Source organism: Phoxinus phoxinus, assembly GCF_949152265.1.
Source record: "Phoxinus phoxinus genome assembly, chromosome: 1".
Taxonomy (NCBI): Eukaryota; Metazoa; Chordata; class Actinopteri; order Cypriniformes; family Leuciscidae; genus Phoxinus; species Phoxinus phoxinus.
The window spans coordinates 32,803,443-32,823,273 of NC_136876.1; the positions used below are offsets into that span (position 1 = coordinate 32,803,443).

Below are 19,831 nucleotides of genomic sequence, written 5' to 3' on the forward strand. Positions count from 1 at the left end.
TATTTGTATGTGCTTTTAAGCTATTTATTATTTAGTCGTATATTGTAGATATTGCAACGGAAAGAGTCATTACTATTCATTAGCATGAGGGAAACCAGGAAACTTCATGCTGTTGCTTTATTACGCTCATTTTTTTGTTCAGATTAAGCCTCTGACGCAGAGGGTCTCTTACTCTTATCCTCCGCTCATCTCTTCAAATTTTAGCATGTAACCACGTTACCATATCAAAGGGATCAGCTTGTCCAAATCCCAAATACTGGCTGTGTGTGTGTGTGAATACTGAAGGTACCCACAGTGAGAACGATCCATTTCAATAAGGGGTTTCATTTAGCAAAGCACTCCTACTGTTTTCACATTACTATCTTTGTGTGTAAAAGTCAAGCACATTCTTAATGTGTGCACTTACATAGTCAGACTCAGGGGCTGGTATGGTCAGATAGACCCAGAGGAGTCTGATTCAAAAGGTCATTTAACACCTTACAGAAATCGAATGTGACTCTGCATTAAAGCAATGGGCCTGTGGATAGACATTCAGTGTGTGTGTGTGTGTGTGTGCGTGCGTGCGTGCGTGCGTGCGTGCGCGTGTGTGTGTGTGTGTGTGTGTGCGTGTCGCGTGTGTGTGTGTGTGCGTGTGCGTGTGTGTGTGCATGTGTTGTCAAAAAAATTATTATAAATAAACCTGTGATCACTGTAAGACATTACATTACAACTCATTAGTACCAATTTGTGAGCTCTTTCTCAGTGCTCAACATTGACGTTTATGTAATGGTTACCGTTTGCTTAACCATTTACTCATTTATTGCCCTTTGGCATTCAAAACCGGCAACCTTTAAGTTTCATATTTGCTAGATTTGCGTGAAGCAAAATTTACATTAATCCTGTCAAACCTGCTATTCTGAGGAAGAATATAATAGAAAGTAGAAAAAGTCTGAGACACTGGCGTTGCTTGCAAATTTACTAATGGACAAAGATCTTCAGCATGGCCAATCTGGATTTTTAGAGTATAAACTGGACAATCATCATATTTAAGAAATGAACATGTAAAGATGTGAAAAGCAGGTGGAATTGCAAGACAGCAATTCTGTTGATATTATTGATGTGCTTTTTGTAAATCTCTTAGCATTTGTCCAGCCGCTATGTTTGCCACATGCTACCCAGCAGGCAGTGCTGCTCGTAGTGACCATAGACAGTATATAAGATGGACACATCTTACACAACCCCATAGATTTCAACGGAGAAAAGTGAAGCCCGATTTGAAGCACTCACTTCCTGATCGCCAGGCGAACTGCGCAGACTCAAACTGAGCTTGACGACGCAGATGTGACGTGGGTCTTCTAGTAGCTGTGCCGAGGGAAATCTGAATCATTCCCTTCCGAATCTCGCAGAGACGGAGAGCGTGATTATTAGTTGTCCATGAGCTAGCAGCATGAGCAACTTTATGAATCTCTATGGGCTTCTCCCTTGACTTTATGCCTCCACGTCCCCCCGATTGCTTGCGAGCTTCTCTGCCTGTCTATACGGTAATGTCTCTTCGGTGCGACAGAGTCGCGTGGTTATGACGCAATCGTTAGCCTATTTTTTACAAAAACGGCTTCTACGAAGTCATAACGTAAGATACAAAGTAATGGAGCCTTTTATACATTGTCGTGTTTCTTTAGAAATAAATAATGGACAAATGGAGTCTTTGGACGCTTCAGATGTAAAGTTATTCGCTGTCAAAGTGACGCAAAAATCAATGGGAGTCAATGGAATGCTAACAGCAGGTGAAGTTCTGCTACAATGGCGGCGCCCGGGGAGGCTTCAGTTTCCGGCGGATGGATTACCCCCTTGGTAGTGACGGTGCATGTGTCTGATTAAACATGAGCCTGGCACTCAATTAATATGCTAAGGCTAAAAAAATTAACACACACAACATCCCTGTGAAAAAGAGAGAGGAGCTCACGGAGGAGCAAAGCCAATGATGGCCGTCATGTCCAATCAGAAGCTCTTCCTAGCGGATCACAGCAATAACAGCCCAGCTGATATCTGCAGATATGAACATAGACAGAATGAGATAGGACAAAACACAAACCCCTAATGTGGAAAAGCCTATTTGAGAGGATTAAGAGCGCTGTAGCGCTTAACGGTACTTGGGACTTTTATTATGAAAGTACGACGTGCACGAGCTCAAAAAAGCTAATGATTCGTCACAGAGTGACGCATATCGCCTCAGATATCAGTTCGCATGCACGGACGCTGGAGAAGACGAATAACGTTGGTTATCGGCCTAAGATTAAGTGTATATTGTGCTTCTGTGCGTCTTATAAGAGTGAGTACAGGAAGCCTACTGTATGCCGATCTACGCTCATTGTGATGTTATGATGCAATGATGCTGTTAACGTCCGTGTGGGCTTATGGCGCGATGCCAATTTACCCGTGTTATGCCTCATAACTGTCGATCATCAGTGTTCATAGATGATGTTTATAATGTTTAATAACTCATGTTGATAGATAATAACAGTAAAACGAGGGAAGATATAATTGTGAGTCATATAAGTAGCATAATGCTTGTCCGTGTGACGTTATATCTTGTGTTCATGCATGGTTCATGAATGAGGGGAGGAGTCAAATAGTTTGTATATTAATGCTATGATAATGTGGCATATGTAACGGTGCTAACGTGGTCATTTGTAATAGCGTTGCTGTTATTTGAGTGCTGTTCTTTGTCTTTTACAGGGAAACCACATCAAAATATCAGCACAATTCATGTTACACTCCCATCAGATCAAAACTTAACACCTACTCATTAAGCCAACGACATTACTCCATCTCTTCTTCCACCTGGGCCTCTTGTGCTCACATCTCAACAATTGATTACTCGCTTGACACTATTCCAAACCTCATACCGACTGTAATTCCTCAGAATTCTGGAAACAACCTGCTTTCGCCAGAGAAGGCTCAGATAATTCACTGTCACCCATAAAGCTCCAATAGGCCCATTGCAGGTCACAAGCCGCCTCCTACGTCTCTGGAAGTTGAGTAAGGTGTATGTTAGTGGTTGACTCCTCCCTCTGATGTTCATCTTATATCCTTGCCATAATAAAGCAGTTCAAGTTGATCACTTGTATCTCTGTGGTGTTCTGACCGACACACCTAGTACACTGCTAAACACACCTGAAACCAGCCCTTATCAGAAAGCAAGGTAGTCTTCACTACATTTGTGGTCCTTCGAGCCGGATAGCAGCTGTGCTGGGAGCATGGAACAGAGTGAGGAAGCATCGTGGGCCCCATCCACTCGGCCCAGACGGCAGTTAAGGCAGCCATTGTATTTAAGGGATTATGAGGTCAGTGCAGTGCGACCGAGGACACGTGGCCCACCACATGCCAGCCCGGCACCACACATGCCTAGAGGGGAAGAGTGGAGTTCACAGCCACAGGTGAAGTGGAGTAGGAATCCCGATGCACCGTATGATTATGACACAAGCGCTGAGGAGAGTTTGAACGACACAAGCCTGGGATGGCCACATACCCCTATGCCCTACACTGAAGAGGGAGCAGGGCAGAGCGGGCTACACAGAGAGAGCAGGCAGTATGGTATTGCGTCCCTTCATGACACTAGAGGAGATCTGTGTGAGTTAACGACCTCAGCTGGAGAGCAAGGAGTAGTGCCGCAGGATCAGTCTTTCGAGCGATGGCCAATGCCACCCCTTCCACCACTAGGTGACTCATTAGAGGAAGAGGAGTATGAAGAGGGATTGCCACCTCCACCATGGCCTTCGCATGACTATCCTCCACTGCCTGCAGCTGCCGAGGAGCAGCGGGTGGTTACCGTCATAGACAGAATGATGAGTGAGTTACAGCTAATGAGGGACAGTATGTCTTCCAGCGTCACAGCCCATACTCGACCACAGTCTACCCCTCGCAATTTGAACCACCCTCAGCCTAAACAGAGTCAAGAACAGCACCACACCCGGTCCTACACCCCGGGGCCAGCACCCTACATGCCCATCTCACGTCCACAGCCCAGTATGTATCGCACTGATGCGAAATCCTCAACTCAGTACCCAGCCAGGCCTGATACGAGCCAACCACACCCTGTTCGAGGCAGACTGTTCTCGCCAGCCCCAGTGACTCTGGGAGGAGGAGAGTACAGGGGGCCAGCGCCAAGAATTCCTTTCTTTGTCCATAAGGATCCGATGGAGTTCTCTCGGCTTAAACTAGCCCTAGCAAACCTGCTACCTACCGATGCTACAGAGCTTTTTAAGTATCAGATTCTGGTGGATCACATGAAACTTGAAGAGGCCTGTCTCATTGCTGACTCCTTCATCAACTCGCCTAGGCCATACACTGACACCATGGCAGCCTTGACAGAGAAGTTCGGCCAGCCGCACCATGTAGCCTTGCAGAGGATAGCTGCAGTTATGGATTCGTCTGAGATCAGGAGAGGAGATGTAGCTGCCTTTGAGAGGTTCTCCCTGCATGTACAGTCACTCGTGGGTATGTTACAGACACTGGGCCCAGATGGAGAAGTTGAGCTAAGGTGTGGCTCACATGTGGCTAGACTTCTCACCAAGCTTCCCATGGAGATGAGAGCGAACTTCAGGCGTCAGATGTTCCATCGTCCTGGACACACTCATACGCTGTTCGACCTGGCAGAATGGCTTCGATACGAGTCGTGGTGCCAAGGTTACGACAACCCTTCAGACATCCGTATCCAAGGGCTGACAGGATACCGAGCCGATAAACGACGCGGCAAGCCAGCAGCCACAGTGCTACACGGAGCAGAGAGCTATTCGTCTAACCGGGCAACCAGACAAGAGAGTCAGAGCGCATCTACAGCCAGATGGAAGAGCAAAGCAAAACCCTACTGTCCATACTGTGAGGGTACAGAACACTTCTTAAATAAGTGTCCTGGTATTCAGAAACTCACCAGAGAGGAAGTCATAGAGTGGATCAGAGTCAATAGGAGATGTTGGAGATGTGGGAGGGCACATCAAGCAGCCCAATGTGACCTCAAGAAGCTTTGTGATGTGTGCCAAGGAAAACATCTGAAAGTCCTGCATGACGCCAACGTACGCTCTAAGGCTGAGCGGCCAAAGGCTGAAAGTTGTCTGGTGAGTACCAGTACAGAAGTTCTCTACCTGGACAGACCATCGGCCCACTCTCGTGTTCTGTTGAAGGTCGTCAGGGTTCTCTTGCGCAACAGAGACAGGACATTAGACACTTATGCAATTCTGGACGATGGTTCAGAGCGCACAATGCTCCTCCCGGAGGCAGTTGATAAATTAGGTCTACAGAAGAGGCCTGAGGATCTTGCTCTCCGCACGATTAGGCAAGAAGTCCAAACTCTGACGGGAGCTGCTGTCTCGTTCAAAATCTCATCCTCTACTAATCCCAAGAGAGCATTTCGGATAGTGGAGGCCTTCACCTCTCGACGCTTGGGTCTAGCGGACCACTCCTACCCCATCGTCAGCTTGAAGAGGAAGTACAAGCACCTGGCAGATCTCCCCCTCGAGGCATTCGATCGCGTTAAGCCACTTGTGTTAATTGGTGCAGACTACCCCCATCTGCTTAACCCTATCGAGCCGGTGAAAATTGGCCCTCCTGGAGGTCCGGCAGCCATTCACACGAGACTGGGATGGACGCTTCAAGGACCCGCACACCTTACACAGTGGGCACCGAGCACCCAGCAGTGTCTTTTCACAAGTGTCTCACCTCAGACGACAGAGCTGATGCAGAATGTGGAGATGCTCTGGAAGATGGACACCCTGCCATACCAGAGCTGTAAACTAGCAATGAGGTCGAAGCAGGATAAGGAAGCGGTGGAGCTCCTAGAGGCCAAGACCAGACGAGTACAGGTGGCAGGCATCTACAGATATGCCACACCCCTGCTACGGATGCGAGACATTCCCCCGCTCCAAGCTCCTAAGGAAGCTGTCCTACCCAGCCTCAGAAGTCTGGAGAGACGCTTGGCCCGGGACCCCCTGCGAGCCGACGAGTACTCTGGAGCAATCCGCAAGTTGGTGGAAACTGGAGCGGTTAAGAAGATTGACTTAAGCAAAGCCTCACCCACAGAGGAGACGTGGTTCATACCTCATCACTTAGTGAGCCACAACGGAAAGAGTCGTTTGGTCTTTAACTGCTCCTTCCAATTCCGAGGTCGAAGCCTTAATGATACCCTCCTTCCTGGACCAACATTGGGGGCCTCTCTTCTGGGCGTTTTACTGCGCTTTAGGGAACATGCGGTGGCAGTCAGTGGTGACATCAGAGGCATGTTTCACCAGGTTCAGCTCTTACCAGAAGACAGGCCGCTTCTCAGGTTTATCTGGAGGGACATGAAGCGTGATAACCCCCCTGATGTCTTCGAGTGGCAGGTCTTACCGTTTGGCACTGCGTGTTCACCGTGTTGCGCTACCTTCGCGCTCCAAATGCATGCAAGGGATCATGGAGGGCCAGGAGAAGGAGTCAAGCACTCAGTGGAAAACTGCTTTTATGTGGACAATTGTCTTCAGAGTGTGCACACAGCGGATGAAGCTAAGGAGTTTGTTGACCGGCTCAGGGAAGTGCTAGCATCTGGAGGATTTGAGATCAGGCAATGGGCCTGCAACATACCTGATGTCCTTAGGCACCTACCTGCAGAGGCGAGGTCCGACAGCATGGAGCGATGGCTTTCGCACGAGGAACCTGGATATTCAGAACCGGCCCTCGGACTCACCTGGCACTGGGAGACTGACACTTTAGGCTACAAGAGCCGACCTCTGGAGTATGGAGCACTCACAATGAGAAATGTTTACAAGGTGATGGCCCGACAGTATGACCCCCTGGGATTCATTGCACCTTACACGACCCGCGCTAAGATGATCGTCCAGAGCATGTGGGACAAGCCGCGTGACTGGGATGACCCACTTATCCCGCAAGATCTGCAGAAGGCATGGAAGGAGTGGGAATCAGAGCTACACCTGCTGTCACGCATCTCATTATCCCGGCACTATGCTTCGGCTCAAGCTGATCAGATGGTTGCTTCCAGACAGATTCACGTGTTCAGTGACGCCTCTGAAAGGGCATACGGATCAGTCTCTTATCTGAGAACAGAAGATACCCAGGGACAGGTTTACTTGGCGTTTCTGGCGGCTAGATCCAGGGTAGCACCCCGACGGCAACATTCCATTCCCCGTCTCGAGCTCTGTGGTGCCTTGACAGCTGCCCAGTTGGCCAAGACGTTAGAGAGAGAACTGATGTTGAAAACAGATCAGACAATCCTCTGGAGCGATTCGACAACAGTGTTAACCTGGTTACAGTCGGAGTCATGCCGCTTCAAAGTCTTCGTGGGTACACGTGTCTCTGAGATCCAGGAGCTGACAGGAGAGAGTACCTGGCGCTATGTCGACTCCGCGCAAAACCCGGCAGATGATGTGACACGTGGGAAGACATTGGCAGAATTGGCAGTGCCTAACCGCTGGAGCCAAGGTCCGTCCTTCCTCCTTAAGGGACCTGATGAATGGCCATCATCACCAGGAGGGGCGTCAGAAGAGGATGTCACGGAGTACAGGAAATCTGCGTCGTGTGGAGTGGTATCTAAAGCAGATAGACAGGAGACTCAACTGGACCAGCCATACGAGTCCTGGAAGGATATGGTCGAGGCCGTAGCACAGGAGGTACATGGGGCGGCAGACCGTGATGAGTCCTTGATAGCGGAAGACTACCGGCAGGCTGAGATGACTATCTACCGGAGAGTTCAAGCTGAGTGCTTTCCGGAGGAGTTGCGTCACCTAAAGGCAGGGAAAACGGTACTTCGGAGTAGTCGCCTTCTTGCCCTCTCCCCGGAGCTGGATCCCGACGAGGGAATCATACGAGTTGGAGGAAGACTCAGACGTGCTGAATGGTTAGACCCCGCATTCAAACATCCTATTGTCCTGGACCCTTTGCATCCAGCAACAAAGCTCCTTATCCAGGATTACGATGCTCGCCTGTCATCCGGGTCCTGAGCGAGTATTCGCAGAAATGCGTCGGGTCTTCTGGATTCTCCGTGGCAGGGAGGCAGTACGGAGGGTGCAACACCAGTGCAAAGAGTGCCGGAGATGGAAATCTAAGCCGTTGGTCCCGAAGATGGCTGACCTACCCGTAGCCCGTCTACGCTTATACAAACCGCCGTACTACTCTACGGGTGTCGACTGCTTTGGGCCTTTTCAAGTTAAAATAGGACGACGCTCAGAGAAGAGATGGGGCATCATCTATAAGTGTCTTACTACACGGGCTGTGCATCTGGATATCCTGCACAGTATGGACGCAGACTCCTTCTTGATGAGCCTCAGGAGGTTCATCGCTCGCCGAGGTACTCCAGCTGAACTCTATTCCGACCAGGGTACGAACTTTAAGGCAGGGGAGAAGGAGCTCCGTGAGTCTTTTAACAGCATGTCTCCCGACCTCCAACGTCTCCTAGCCAAGCAGAAGATTGATTTCCACTTTAACCCCCCTGCAGCTCCTCACTTCGGGGGAACATGGGAGAGGGAGATCAAGTCTGTCAAGACTGCACTGTACACTGTCATAGGAGTTCAACCTATCTCAGAGGAGGTACTACGTACTACCTTACTAGAGGTGGAGGCAATACTGAATACCAAACCTTTGGGCTATACCTCATCCAGTGCGGCTGACTTGGACGCTGTGACTCCTAATGTCCTCTTGATGGGGCGGCTTGATGGAGCATTACCTTCAGTTGTTTACCCTAAGAGCGAGGGACTTAGCCGGCGGAGATGGCGACACAGCCAGGTTTTGGCAGATCACTTCTGGGCACGGTTCATCAGGTGTTACCTGCCAACCCTCCAATGCAGGCAGAAGTGGCATGGTGCCTCAGCTGATCTGACAGTGGATTCAGTAGTTCTGGTGATGAACCCCCAGTTCCCGAGAGCACTTTGGCCAGTAGGCAGAGTGGTTAAGGTACATACGAGTGCGGATGGTCATGTGCGATCCGCGGACGTACAAGTCAAAGACAGAGTATATACCCGGCCAGTTGCTCGTCTTATTACTCTTCCAGTTATCCCAGATGGTGAGGAGGATGAGGAATGCCCTCCGGTGGCTTCAAATTAGGACGAGTCTTTTACATGAGCAAATTGCACGCAATTTGGGGGCGGCTGTGGAAAAGCCTATTTGAGAGGATTAAGAGCGCTGTAGCGCTTAACGGTACTTGGGACTTTTATTATGAAAGTACGACGTGCACGAGCTCAAAAAAGCTAATGATTCGTCACAGAGTGACGCATATCGCCTCAGATATCAGTTCGCATGCACGGACGCTGGAGAAGACGAATAACGTTGGTTATCGGCCTAAGATTAAGTGTATATTGTGCTTCTGTGCGTCTTATAAGAGTGAGTACAGGAAGCCTACTGTATGCCGATCTACGCTCATTGTGATGTTATGATGCAATGATGCTGTTAACGTCCGTGTGGGCTTATGGCGCGATGCCAATTTACCCGTGTTATGCCTCATAACTGTCGATCATCAGTGTTCATAGATGATGTTTATAATGTTTAATAACTCATGTTGATAGATAATAACAGTAAAACGAGGGAAGATATAATTGTGAGTCATATAAGTAGCATAATGCTTGTCCGTGTGACGTTATATCTTGTGTTCATGCATGGTTCATGAATGAGGGGAGGAGTCAAATAGTTTGTATATTAATGCTATGATAATGTGGCATATGTAACGGTGCTAACGTGGTCATTTGTAATAGCGTTGCTGTTATTTGAGTGCTGTTCTTTGTCTTTTACAGGGAAACCACATCAAAATATCAGCACAATTCATGTTACACTCCCATCAGATCAAAACTTAACACCTACTCATTAAGCCAACGACATTACTCCATCTCTTCTTCCACCTGGGCCTCTTGTGCTCACATCTCAACAATTGATTACTCGCTTGACACTATTCCAAACCTCATACCGACTGTAATTCCTCAGAATTCTGGAAACAACCTGCTTTCGCCAGAGAAGGCTCAGATAATTCACTGTCACCCATAAAGCTCCAATAGGCCCATTGCAGGTCACAAGCCGCCTCCTACGTCTCTGGAAGTTGAGTAAGGTGTATGTTAGTGGTTGACTCCTCCCTCTGATGTTCATCTTATATCCTTGCCATAATAAAGCAGTTCAAGTTGATCACTTGTATCTCTGTGGTGTTCTGACCGACACACCTAGTACACTGCTAAACACACCTGAAACCAGCCCTTATCAGAAAGCAAGGTAGTCTTCACTACACCTAATAAGCAGATCTACAGCGAATACTTTTTTTTTTTCTTTAAGAGCCATGATCGAATGTTTTAAATTTAAAGGGTTAGGTCACCAAAAAAAAAAAAAAAAAAAAATCTGTCATTAAATACTCACCCTCATGTTGTTCCAAAACCAAGACCTTCGTTCATTTTCGGAACACAAATTAATAGACTGCAATGTTATTACTACTTTCAAGGCCCAGAAAGGTAGTGAGGACATCGTTAAAATAGTCCATGTGACAACTAGTCTTTCAACCTTTATGTTATGAAGCGACTAGAATACTTTTTGTAGGCCCTACGCAAAAAAAAATAATAAAAAAAATAACGAATTTATTCAATTTGTTAATTTCAGATGCTTTCTGGAAGCACCACATACTGCTAGCAACAACCTATGGCAACACTACCGGTATTTGTTTGAATGTTGAGTAGCAGCAGCTCATTGGTCACTGATGCTACAGCAACCAATCAGCTGTGCTATGTAGATGACGATGCGATCGCTACCAAATGAATTAAAGTCCTATCAGTTTCATGCCAGAACTAGGTATTTCTTCTGGATTTAATCAGTCTACGTGCCTAAGATTTTTGCACAGTACTGTGTGTATAGCCTATGCACTAATATTATTATTGAAATTATTTAAAAAAATTATTCCATTGTAAGTGTCTTGTCACCCAGATTTTTTACTTTTTATTGAAGCAGAAATGTATTTAATATTACGTTTTCTGAGGCTGAACCTCCATGTGCTCCTCAGCTCTTGACCTTTGTTAAAAAGTCCAGAAAAATGTATTCAAACCTGATATCAATTAGTCTAGACAGCTTAGTGGGAGGTGAGCCCCATCTGAGACACTTAAGAGAGCAGACATTAGAAACAACATAATCAGTGTAAGAGGGACTTGACTTTGAACATCTCCTTTGTTAATAGGCCCTATGCACAGCTTCACTACTTCCTGAACTTAAGCAGGGACCTTTGTTTCCTGTCTGCCAGGATTGGCCAAACTGATTAATCCAGGTGTGTCTGATTATTGTTGTTGGTCAGACACACCTGGATTAATCAGTTTGGCCAATCCTGGCAGACAGGAAACAAAGGTCCCTGCTTAAGTTCAGGAAGTAGTGAAGCTGTGCATAGGGCCTATTCAGTAAATCCATGAAGACATGCATAATTAAGCATATAGAACACCAGAACAAAGATATAAAAAAAAATCTGAATTCATGCATCCTCTAAAATGAATCAATGCTCTAGCATAATTTGTCAGATATCACTTGTTTTGATATTTTGTTATCTAATGCAATTATGCAAATTAAAAAATGTTGAAGTGTGACTTAAATGTCCTAGTCATTTATGGTCAATAGCAGTACTATAGTATACTATATAATATTGTACTATAGCAAATATACTCTCAGAAAAAAGGTATGCTGTCACTGGGATGATACCCTCTCAAAAAGTACTAATATGTTCCTTTAAGGTATCAATATGCACCCTTTAGAGGTAAACATACAAATGTGTACCGTTTGAAAGGACACCACCCCAGTGACAGCTTTTTGTATCCGTTTTTCCGAGAGTGTTGTATATGCATGGATGAAACAGGGCACACAATAATTGTATTGTTTCTATGTCATAGCTGCGCATAGCTTGCATCTTCTTTTGTTTTGCATGGGAAAAGAAAGAAGAGGGCTGTCTGTAAACATCCATCAGTAAAGAAAGCCCTAATGACTCAGCACAGAAAACAGAGAGATAGAAAGAAGCATACGTCAATAACATCCCGCTCTCTTGCATTATGCATCTATGAAATGGCTTATATGTCTACATTTGTCTTTGTTATGATATTGTGTATGCGAGAGAGAACGAGAGAGGAAGAAAGAGATTTGTTGCTCATCATCATGAACACAGGTGCATGTGTGTGTGAGTTTTTCCTTGCAGCAAGAGGTGAGTAATCAGAAATCACAACATACCTTGTCTCTGTTCTCACAGACGGTAAGCTCATCCTGCTCTGAAACGAACTGTCAATCAAATTCTGGAGAGATTCCAAAAAAAACACAACCTTAGGAAATCTGATTACTGGTAAGTAGAGTCATTGTGATCCTTTTTAAACATCTAATATCCAAGAAGTGGCCGTAAATGACTATTTAACACCTAAGGCACCTTTTAACCCATGACAACTATTATGAAAATGGATGATAATGAGACAACCAAATGTACCAACAGTGGGAGAACAAAGCATGCTGCTCTTTGAGAGGAATGTTTTTTTGTGCTTTCTTTCACTCTCTTTATTTCTCTCTCATTCAAAGGCAATGCTTGCTCACTTTTAGATAAATGCTGGGCGTAGATGCTTCAAAATGATTTTAGAAAGAGAAGAAACTTTTTACAATTGTATCATTTAGGCTATGTCTTATCTCTCTCATAGTTTATGCAAAGGCAAAGTTAACAAAGTGCTTTGAAACCATGTGATAAAATGACAGGCTGTTTTATGCAGCGGTAAGAATCCGTCAGATATAATATAATCAAATGACTATTTATGTTCATTGGAATGGGATAAGAAATGAAATATGGACAAAGTACAGTTCCAAAGAAGAAGTGTGCTCAAGCACCTTATTGTTAATGTGACAAGTGACACAATGCTTGACATTTCAACAAAGCCCTGTCAATCCAGCTGAGCTGAAACCCATGAACTCTGTGGGAAGCACCTCCAAAGATGCCGAAACTCCATGTCACTGTCACTCACGGCATTCTGCTTTCTAAACGTCAAAGACTTCAGAGATGTGAAGCAATTGTTATTTTGCTGCTTCACATAGCGATATACAATAAAAGGGTCATATCACAGATATTTATGAATTAGAAAGTTTAATAACTCTTCTCTCAATTCTATTTGTTCATCTGGTACTATGCTTTGCCATTCATTTTGCCATTCCGGTGGGGTAATTAATGCCAACATTAAAATCTTCCATTTTTGATTATGGTCATCTTTAAAGAGCTACTGCCCCCGTGTGGTCACCAGCCCTTAACCTAACTCTGCCATCTACTGGAGAGCTGTCTGGAATAATGTTTATATGCTATAAATTCCTGTGCTATTAATATATTGGCAATATTACTAAACATTTAAATAATGTAGCCTCATCCAGTGACAATAAACAATGTTTTTTCAACCAATAACAATAAAATTGATAGAACATGTAATGGAGGCTTGGCAGTGCTTAACAGAACTGTGTAACCTTACAGCATAGTCACTTCTTCTCTCTTTGCAACAAGCGTAATATTTGTCATTATAACTTGCAAAGCTTCCATGTAACTTTATTTTGAAATATATGGAGACTGAGGACAATATACTGTAGCCTATGTATGTGAACAACTTTGACATGCCTTATTGACTGAAGTGCCTTTGCTTAATTTATTCTAATTTTATTTTATTTGTATTTATTTTCTTTATCGAATTTGTTCTAGTTAATTGTGTTAACTATGTTCTACACATACGTCTCCCAACGAGAGATTTTGTATATTGTGTTTTGTAAAAAATGTGTTCTATAAAAAAAAAAAAAAAAAGTTTGTAAATCGCAGGAAGTGCATCCGCTCAGTCGGAAGGGCACTGCAAATGGCATAAAGAACAAGTGTACACTGACGGGAAGTTGCTAAAATAAACACAAAGGAGGTTTTAATTTAATTAAATTTTTGTTGTACAAAAAAAAACAAAAAAAACAAAAAAAAAAAACAAGCGTGCTCTTAAAGTGGCAGCAACATAAACCATAACCCATTATCATAACAGAACAGAAATAGGGAAGGGTTGTTTATATTGGCCTATAAAAATCCACTAAGACGTAATGATATTATTGTTGAATGTTTACCCATTGTATTAGTGTAGTATAACTGATTTATTTATTATTAAAAGTGTTTACTTGGTTTTAGTTTCAGCTCTAAAAAGCATTTTACTTTGGAATTAAAACACAACACACCCTTTAAAAGGTTAGAAGGCTACACAAATTATAGAAATAAATCAGATAAATAAGGTTTGGAGCTGCAAATGATATCTTCACTTTCAGTTGAAATTGTCCTGTGACATCCAACAATATGACATGTGATTCATCTAAATGTAAAAGTTGAATATGAGTCCACACTTACAACACACATAATTATGATTACATGCCTTAGGAAATGATCATCTTTTTAATTTTTTTTAACTTTTTTACATTATTTACTTAAACTTTCTTTTTAAACTTAAACAGGGTATTTTTGACTTCTCGTTTAATCTAACAGTAAGAGGGATAGATTTCTTGAGATTGCCCTTGTTGCTTAGACCTCATCAAACCATAACTTTCAGAGAAGATTCAAGATGGAATTCTCTGTAAAAACAAGATCATAAGTTACATTTCAACTTGATCTATATTTGTAGTTGTTTTGTATCTGTTTCCATAGGCTATATGGTGAAGAGGAAGCCCAGTGAAGTGCCAACACAGCACACTGTATGTTACTGTAAGTTTTCACACATCTCTGAGTTGTTGCATTTTATCTGCTGCTGCTTAGTTGCTTAAGAATATGATCACCATAGCAGAGTGATGATGATTTTCCATATAAATATATATATATAGCTTAAGCCAACACATTTACTTATAGCCTATTGTAGCTATATGAAATACTGTTGTTACTAAATGTTGTTATTGGGTAAATTATGAGATCTTGATCTCTTGGCTTTTTTGGCTTTGTCACAAAACATCTAAGCTGTTGTTCATGTGCGGATACAGAAAGATTTGAGCAGCAAAGTCAACGTCACGTTTCAAAAAGCCCTTTTACTAATTCATTGATAAAAAAAAAGAAGAAGAAGAAAAAAGTAAGCACTTAAACGCCAGGTTGCATTCTGACCAAACTGCTAAAAGAGAGCAACAAACCAAAACCAATGTTTATGTAGGCTACATAGAATGTTAGTAGCATTTCCTTCATATAAGCTTCCTGTAAGCATTGTGTGTGTGTGTGTGTGTGTGTGTGTGTGTGTGTGTGTGTGTGTGTGTGTGTGTGTGTGTGTGTGTGTGTGTGTGTGTGTGTGTGTGTGTGTGTGTGTGTGTGTGTGTGTGTGTGTGTGTGTGTGTGTGTGTGTGTGTGTGTGTGTGTGTGTGTGTGTGTGTGTGTGTGTGTGTGTGTGTGTGTGTGTGTGCGTGCGACGTGCGTGCGTACAGGTTTGGCTATATTTGTGAGGGCCAAATGTCCTCACTTATACAGTGAAATATATGGTGACAACTGACTAGTGAGGACAACTTAGTAAAGGCTTATTGGCCAAAACATGTTTTTTTTTAAATCTAGAGTTTTGTAAATGTTTCTGTTTAGGGGGTGGGTTAGGCGAAAGAAAATACATTTAAACTAATTTAAAAACAAGTCTATAAGATGTCCTCTCTAATATAGTGAAACAAACATTTGTATTTGTGAACATAGAGGAATGCTAATTGATGATGCAACATATTAAAAACTGTTTTACTTAAGCAGAGGTCAAGATCTCTACCCCTAATATGCACTCAATATTTTTATTGTAATAAAACAACACAGTCCTTTTGATAGATAAGACATATACACACACACACACACACACACACACACACACAATGTTTGTTTGACAGTAAGGTGTACGGTAATATGCTCATTGAGTTTGAACATTCATATGTTTTCATGAATTTAAATGAGGATTGCTTCTGTTTGATGAGCTCAAAGCAATAATTCAACCCTCAATTTTAGAAAAATCAGCAGTTTAACAGCCATAAAACAGACAACATTGTGGATCATGATCTACCGATTAATGTGTAGAATAGATCATTTAACTCTCTTAATGTTAAATCCTGAGCTGCAGTAGTGACACGAGAAGCCCTGATATATATCAAATACAGCATATATGTTTATTAGTGTCAGTGATGCAGGCAGAGAAACAGAATTACTAAAGAGGAAATGGCACAACATGCTAAGTTCCTGAAGAACAAGAGCAACATTAAGACTCAGTTCACACTCGCTGTTCAAGTGACGAGTGTGTAAGTTTGGACCATCAGTGAGTGAGTTCAGAGAATCAGTCATGAAGTGTTTCTGTCTTTTCCTCTTTATGCTTCACTTTACTGAAGGTAAGTCAGATTCATAAATACTTGTAAGACTTAAGAGTGAAATGAATCAGTCATCAATGGTTGTGATTGTGATAGTGCTGAGTGATGTGATCACTGGTTCCCAACTCCTGGAGAGACAACACTGCACATTTGTAATATCTCTCTTGCCTGACAAAAGCTAAAATACAAAAGAACCAGCACACTGCTATTCATGCTCCCAAAGACATTTATTAACTTGCAACGTTTCGACCACAAGGTCCTCGTCAGGCAAACTGGTTCTTTTGTGTTTTAGCTAAGGTTTCTTTTTGAGTTATTTTGGATGTGCGCATTTTGAATTCTCTGCAGTCTTTAATGGGCTGATGAGTTGAGTGAGGTGTGTTTTGATTAGGTGGACATCTAAAATGTGCAGTGCTCCCGGACCAGGGTTAGGGTATGTTTACACGACAACGATGTACTAAAAACGTAACGATCCCCGTTCACACGGATCTGCGGAAATGACTAAAAAGGCTGTATTATGCCAGACCAGTATGGAGACGGACCTTGCACTTTGAAAACCGTTTTCAAAAGCTCGCGTTTTCAGGCCCCCAAAACGCCATTGTCGTGATGAACGGCCAAAATGCATAAAAAGTTTTCAGGTGAAAACGGTGTCATGTAAACATTACCTTAGATGAGTAGTGTGAATTTTAATTTAAAAGAAGATTTCGCATTCAGTTATACAGCCTCTGGCACCCTGACCAAAAGCTCATATTGATGCTCTGTTATCGTGTGACTTGTGAAACTTTATTTCATGCTTATTTTTTTAAGCTGCATTATTATTCAATGATGGTATAATAAAACTCTTCTTCATGATGTTAATCTGTGAGATCACATTGATGCATTCAGAAAGAAACTCTCTCTATCTGCAGGTTGTTATCTTTCAGATCATAGAAAGACTAGAGAAGTAACAGGTTACACAGGTGGATCAGTCCTGCTGCCCTGCTCCTGTACTTACCCTGACCATCAGACTACAGTCAAATTCACCTGGATCAAGCTATACGGGAGCCAACGAAATGAAGTATTAAAAAAGGAGAGTTACAAGGGCAGACTGAAGCTGTTTAATGAAATTTCTCCAGCAAATCTGTCTCTGCTCATTTCAGACCTCAGAAAGAAGGATGAAGGGTCATATAGGTGTGAGACTTCACAATACTATACAGACATTACAGTGAAGATAAAAGGTACATGGAATATTTTTGCCTGAAACGCGTATCTCTCACAATGCAGTAGATATTTTCTTCTTCCAGTAAAGTGCAGTGTAAATGTCAGTCTAATGTGTTGTCAGGGTGTGATCTGGATCAGAACACACAGACGGTGGAGGTGACGGGACACTCGGGAGAGTCTGTAGTTTTGCCCTGTTCCTGTACCGAACTACAGGACACACCTCTACAACTTACATGGACATATACTTCACTAAAAAACAGAACAAAACCTGAAGAAATTTACCCAACTAAACAGAGTGAGAGACACAGAGGTAGAGTCAAACTGTTGAATGAATCCTCACCAGGAAATCTGTCTCTACACATATCAGACCTGAACACAGAAGATCAGGGGGAATATCATTGCTCTGTGCTTCATCAACCACACGTCAACATCACACTCAGTGTTCAAGGTAATATTATTCTGTGTTGTTGTTCATTATAAATTGTTGAAGATGACGATGATGTTCTAGAATAATATATCCTCTGTTGTGTAGATGATGGCTGCAGATTTTGAACTAATTACAGAAAAACCAAAAGTTCATGCAATAACCATATAACCTCACTGACCCTTACAGGAGAACAAGAGACAGAAGACAAAATGTGTACGTAACAGTCTATTTTGCTTTAAAGATTTTTTTAGATATACTATTCAATGTATTTTTGCCTGTTTTCTTGAAGTGTCTGCATAGTTTATTTAAGGTGTGTGTGTGTGTGTGTGTGTGTGTGTGTGTGTGTGTGTGTGTGTGTGTGTGTGTGTGTGTGTGTGTGTGTGTGTGTGTGTGTGTGTGTGTGTGTGTGTGTGTGTGTGTGTGTGTGTGTGTGTGTGTGTGTGTGTGTGTGTGTGTGTGTTTGTTTTTCAGCCTTCATTCTGCTGTCACTGCTTCCAGTATTAATGTTACCAGCAGTACTGGCATTGATCTATTGGAAATGCAGAGGTACACGCGCACGCACACACGCACGCACACACGCACACACACACACACATACTATTATATGTGATGATAATAGTACAAATTGAAATAAGACTGGCCTCTCAAACCTTTGGGTTTTTTTTAAAGAAATTTAAAAATATTTACTGACCATTAGCATTTGATGTTATTCAGAACGTTAAAATCATATGTAAGTTTGATGATATATGATATGATATCTTTGAACTATATTACAAATAGGAAAAATACATGTCAAAAGGATGTTGAATGTTCAACTTTAAGTATTATAAACTCATCGCCATCATATTTGATCTTTTATCCACACCCTTTTGTCTGATGGTTTTTTTTTTCAATTTGACAGAGATTTTTTTCATTTCTAGGAAGAATAGATGTCAAAAAGATGACCAATGATGGACTTGTGCTAGTGAGTAGTGAAAATGAGAAACAGGTGAGCACAAATTGCCTCAAACCCATTCAGATAAATATTTAATATGTTGACACGCGTGCACTTCCAGTAGGCTACTAGCTGAATGAAATAAAGAGCAGCATCTGCATGTGTGTCCTGATCATGATGTCTCTTTCTTTAGGCTGATGTAAATCCTGATAGTTTAACGCAAGGACAAAACTTAAAACAAGATGGAAATGAGGTCAGACAGAGTATATTCTGTGCATAATATATGAATATATAGCTACATGTAGGTATTTTGAACAAAATCTCTGTCTTTTCCCCTCTCTCTCTCTCTCTCTCTCTCTCTCTCAGGACGAGGTGACATATTCTTCTGTTGTCCATGTTAAGACTGCTGCCAAACCAGTTCACAAACAGACAGTCCTGGCAGAGCACTCAGAGTATGCCAGCCTCAAATGAAGTTAAAATATACAACTTATTTTCATTGCTTTTCATTTTATTATTCTTAAAATTCATATAGCTTTGTAATTGTGACTATAATGTGAAATTTGACCAAATGTGTCATGCGGTTTATTTTGAGGGATAAAATAATCACTTTCAGTTATGGGATGCATCAATGGTGTGCACATGAGAGAAAGAATAAACAAATAGCCTATGTTAAAGTGCTAAGTTTGTGGTTAGCTTCAAATGCTTTCTAAATGTGGAGATACAACTAGCTTGTCATCTCCTATAGAGCTGTGAAAAGACATGGGCCTTCTGTTCGGCTTGCTTGGACCCTGCTCATTGAACTGTATTTGAAATTCAGTGTTTCTGTTGTGTGGGCCTATTCAAAATGTCAATTTACAGAGCAAATGACTGCGAAATCTTTTTTAATAAACGTTGAATGATTAGTAGTCTTTTACTGTCCTTCATGCTTTAAAAACTGAATAGGCTACTCACTGTATACCTGCGTGCACGTGAGTCGA

The 19,831-nt window shown here is 42.7% G+C and overlaps 3 protein-coding genes across 5 annotated transcripts in view; all 3 read left to right on the forward strand.

Moving 5' to 3' along the window:
* LOC306994931 (uncharacterized protein) overlaps positions 1-19,758 on the forward strand; it is a 47,637-nt gene extending 27,879 nt beyond the window's left edge. Inside the window, exons 1-10 of one of the 3 annotated variants that reach the window (XM_079605934.1) lie at positions 10,591-10,644; positions 12,206-12,295; positions 14,639-14,695; positions 17,202-17,510; positions 17,615-17,941; positions 18,107-18,133; positions 18,392-18,466; positions 18,841-18,908; positions 19,048-19,107; positions 19,221-19,758. In XM_079605934.1, the coding sequence (XP_079462060.1) occupies positions 14,644-14,695; positions 17,202-17,510; positions 17,615-17,941; positions 18,107-18,133; positions 18,392-18,466; positions 18,841-18,908; positions 19,048-19,107; positions 19,221-19,325 (1,023 nt within the window). In that variant the 5' untranslated portion in view covers positions 10,591-10,644; positions 12,206-12,295; positions 14,639-14,643 and the 3' untranslated portion in view covers positions 19,326-19,758. Of the gene's footprint in view, positions 1-10,590; positions 10,645-12,205; positions 12,296-14,638; positions 14,696-16,173; positions 16,318-17,201; positions 17,511-17,614; positions 17,942-18,106; positions 18,134-18,391; positions 18,467-18,840; positions 18,909-19,047; positions 19,108-19,220 lie in introns of those variants that run through there. The other 2 variants (XM_079605933.1, XM_079605935.1) reach the window with 2 other exon arrangements.
* On the forward strand, positions 2,124-7,964 carry LOC307010118 (uncharacterized protein; the record flags this gene model as incomplete). Its single annotated transcript, XM_079634518.1, has 2 exons — positions 2,124-2,308; positions 2,716-7,964. Exon 2 carries the CDS (start codon positions 3,237-3,239, stop codon positions 7,962-7,964), a length of 4,728 nt encoding a protein of 1,575 aa, XP_079490644.1. The 5' UTR covers positions 2,124-2,308; positions 2,716-3,236.
* LOC307001488 (uncharacterized protein) lies at positions 7,964-10,199 on the forward strand. The gene is made up of 2 exons (XM_079618073.1): positions 7,964-9,339; positions 9,747-10,199. Exon 1 carries the CDS (start codon positions 7,981-7,983, stop codon positions 9,061-9,063), a length of 1,083 nt encoding a protein of 360 aa, XP_079474199.1. The 5' UTR covers positions 7,964-7,980; the 3' UTR covers positions 9,064-9,339; positions 9,747-10,199.
* Positions 19,759-19,831: the final 73 nt, after the last annotated feature.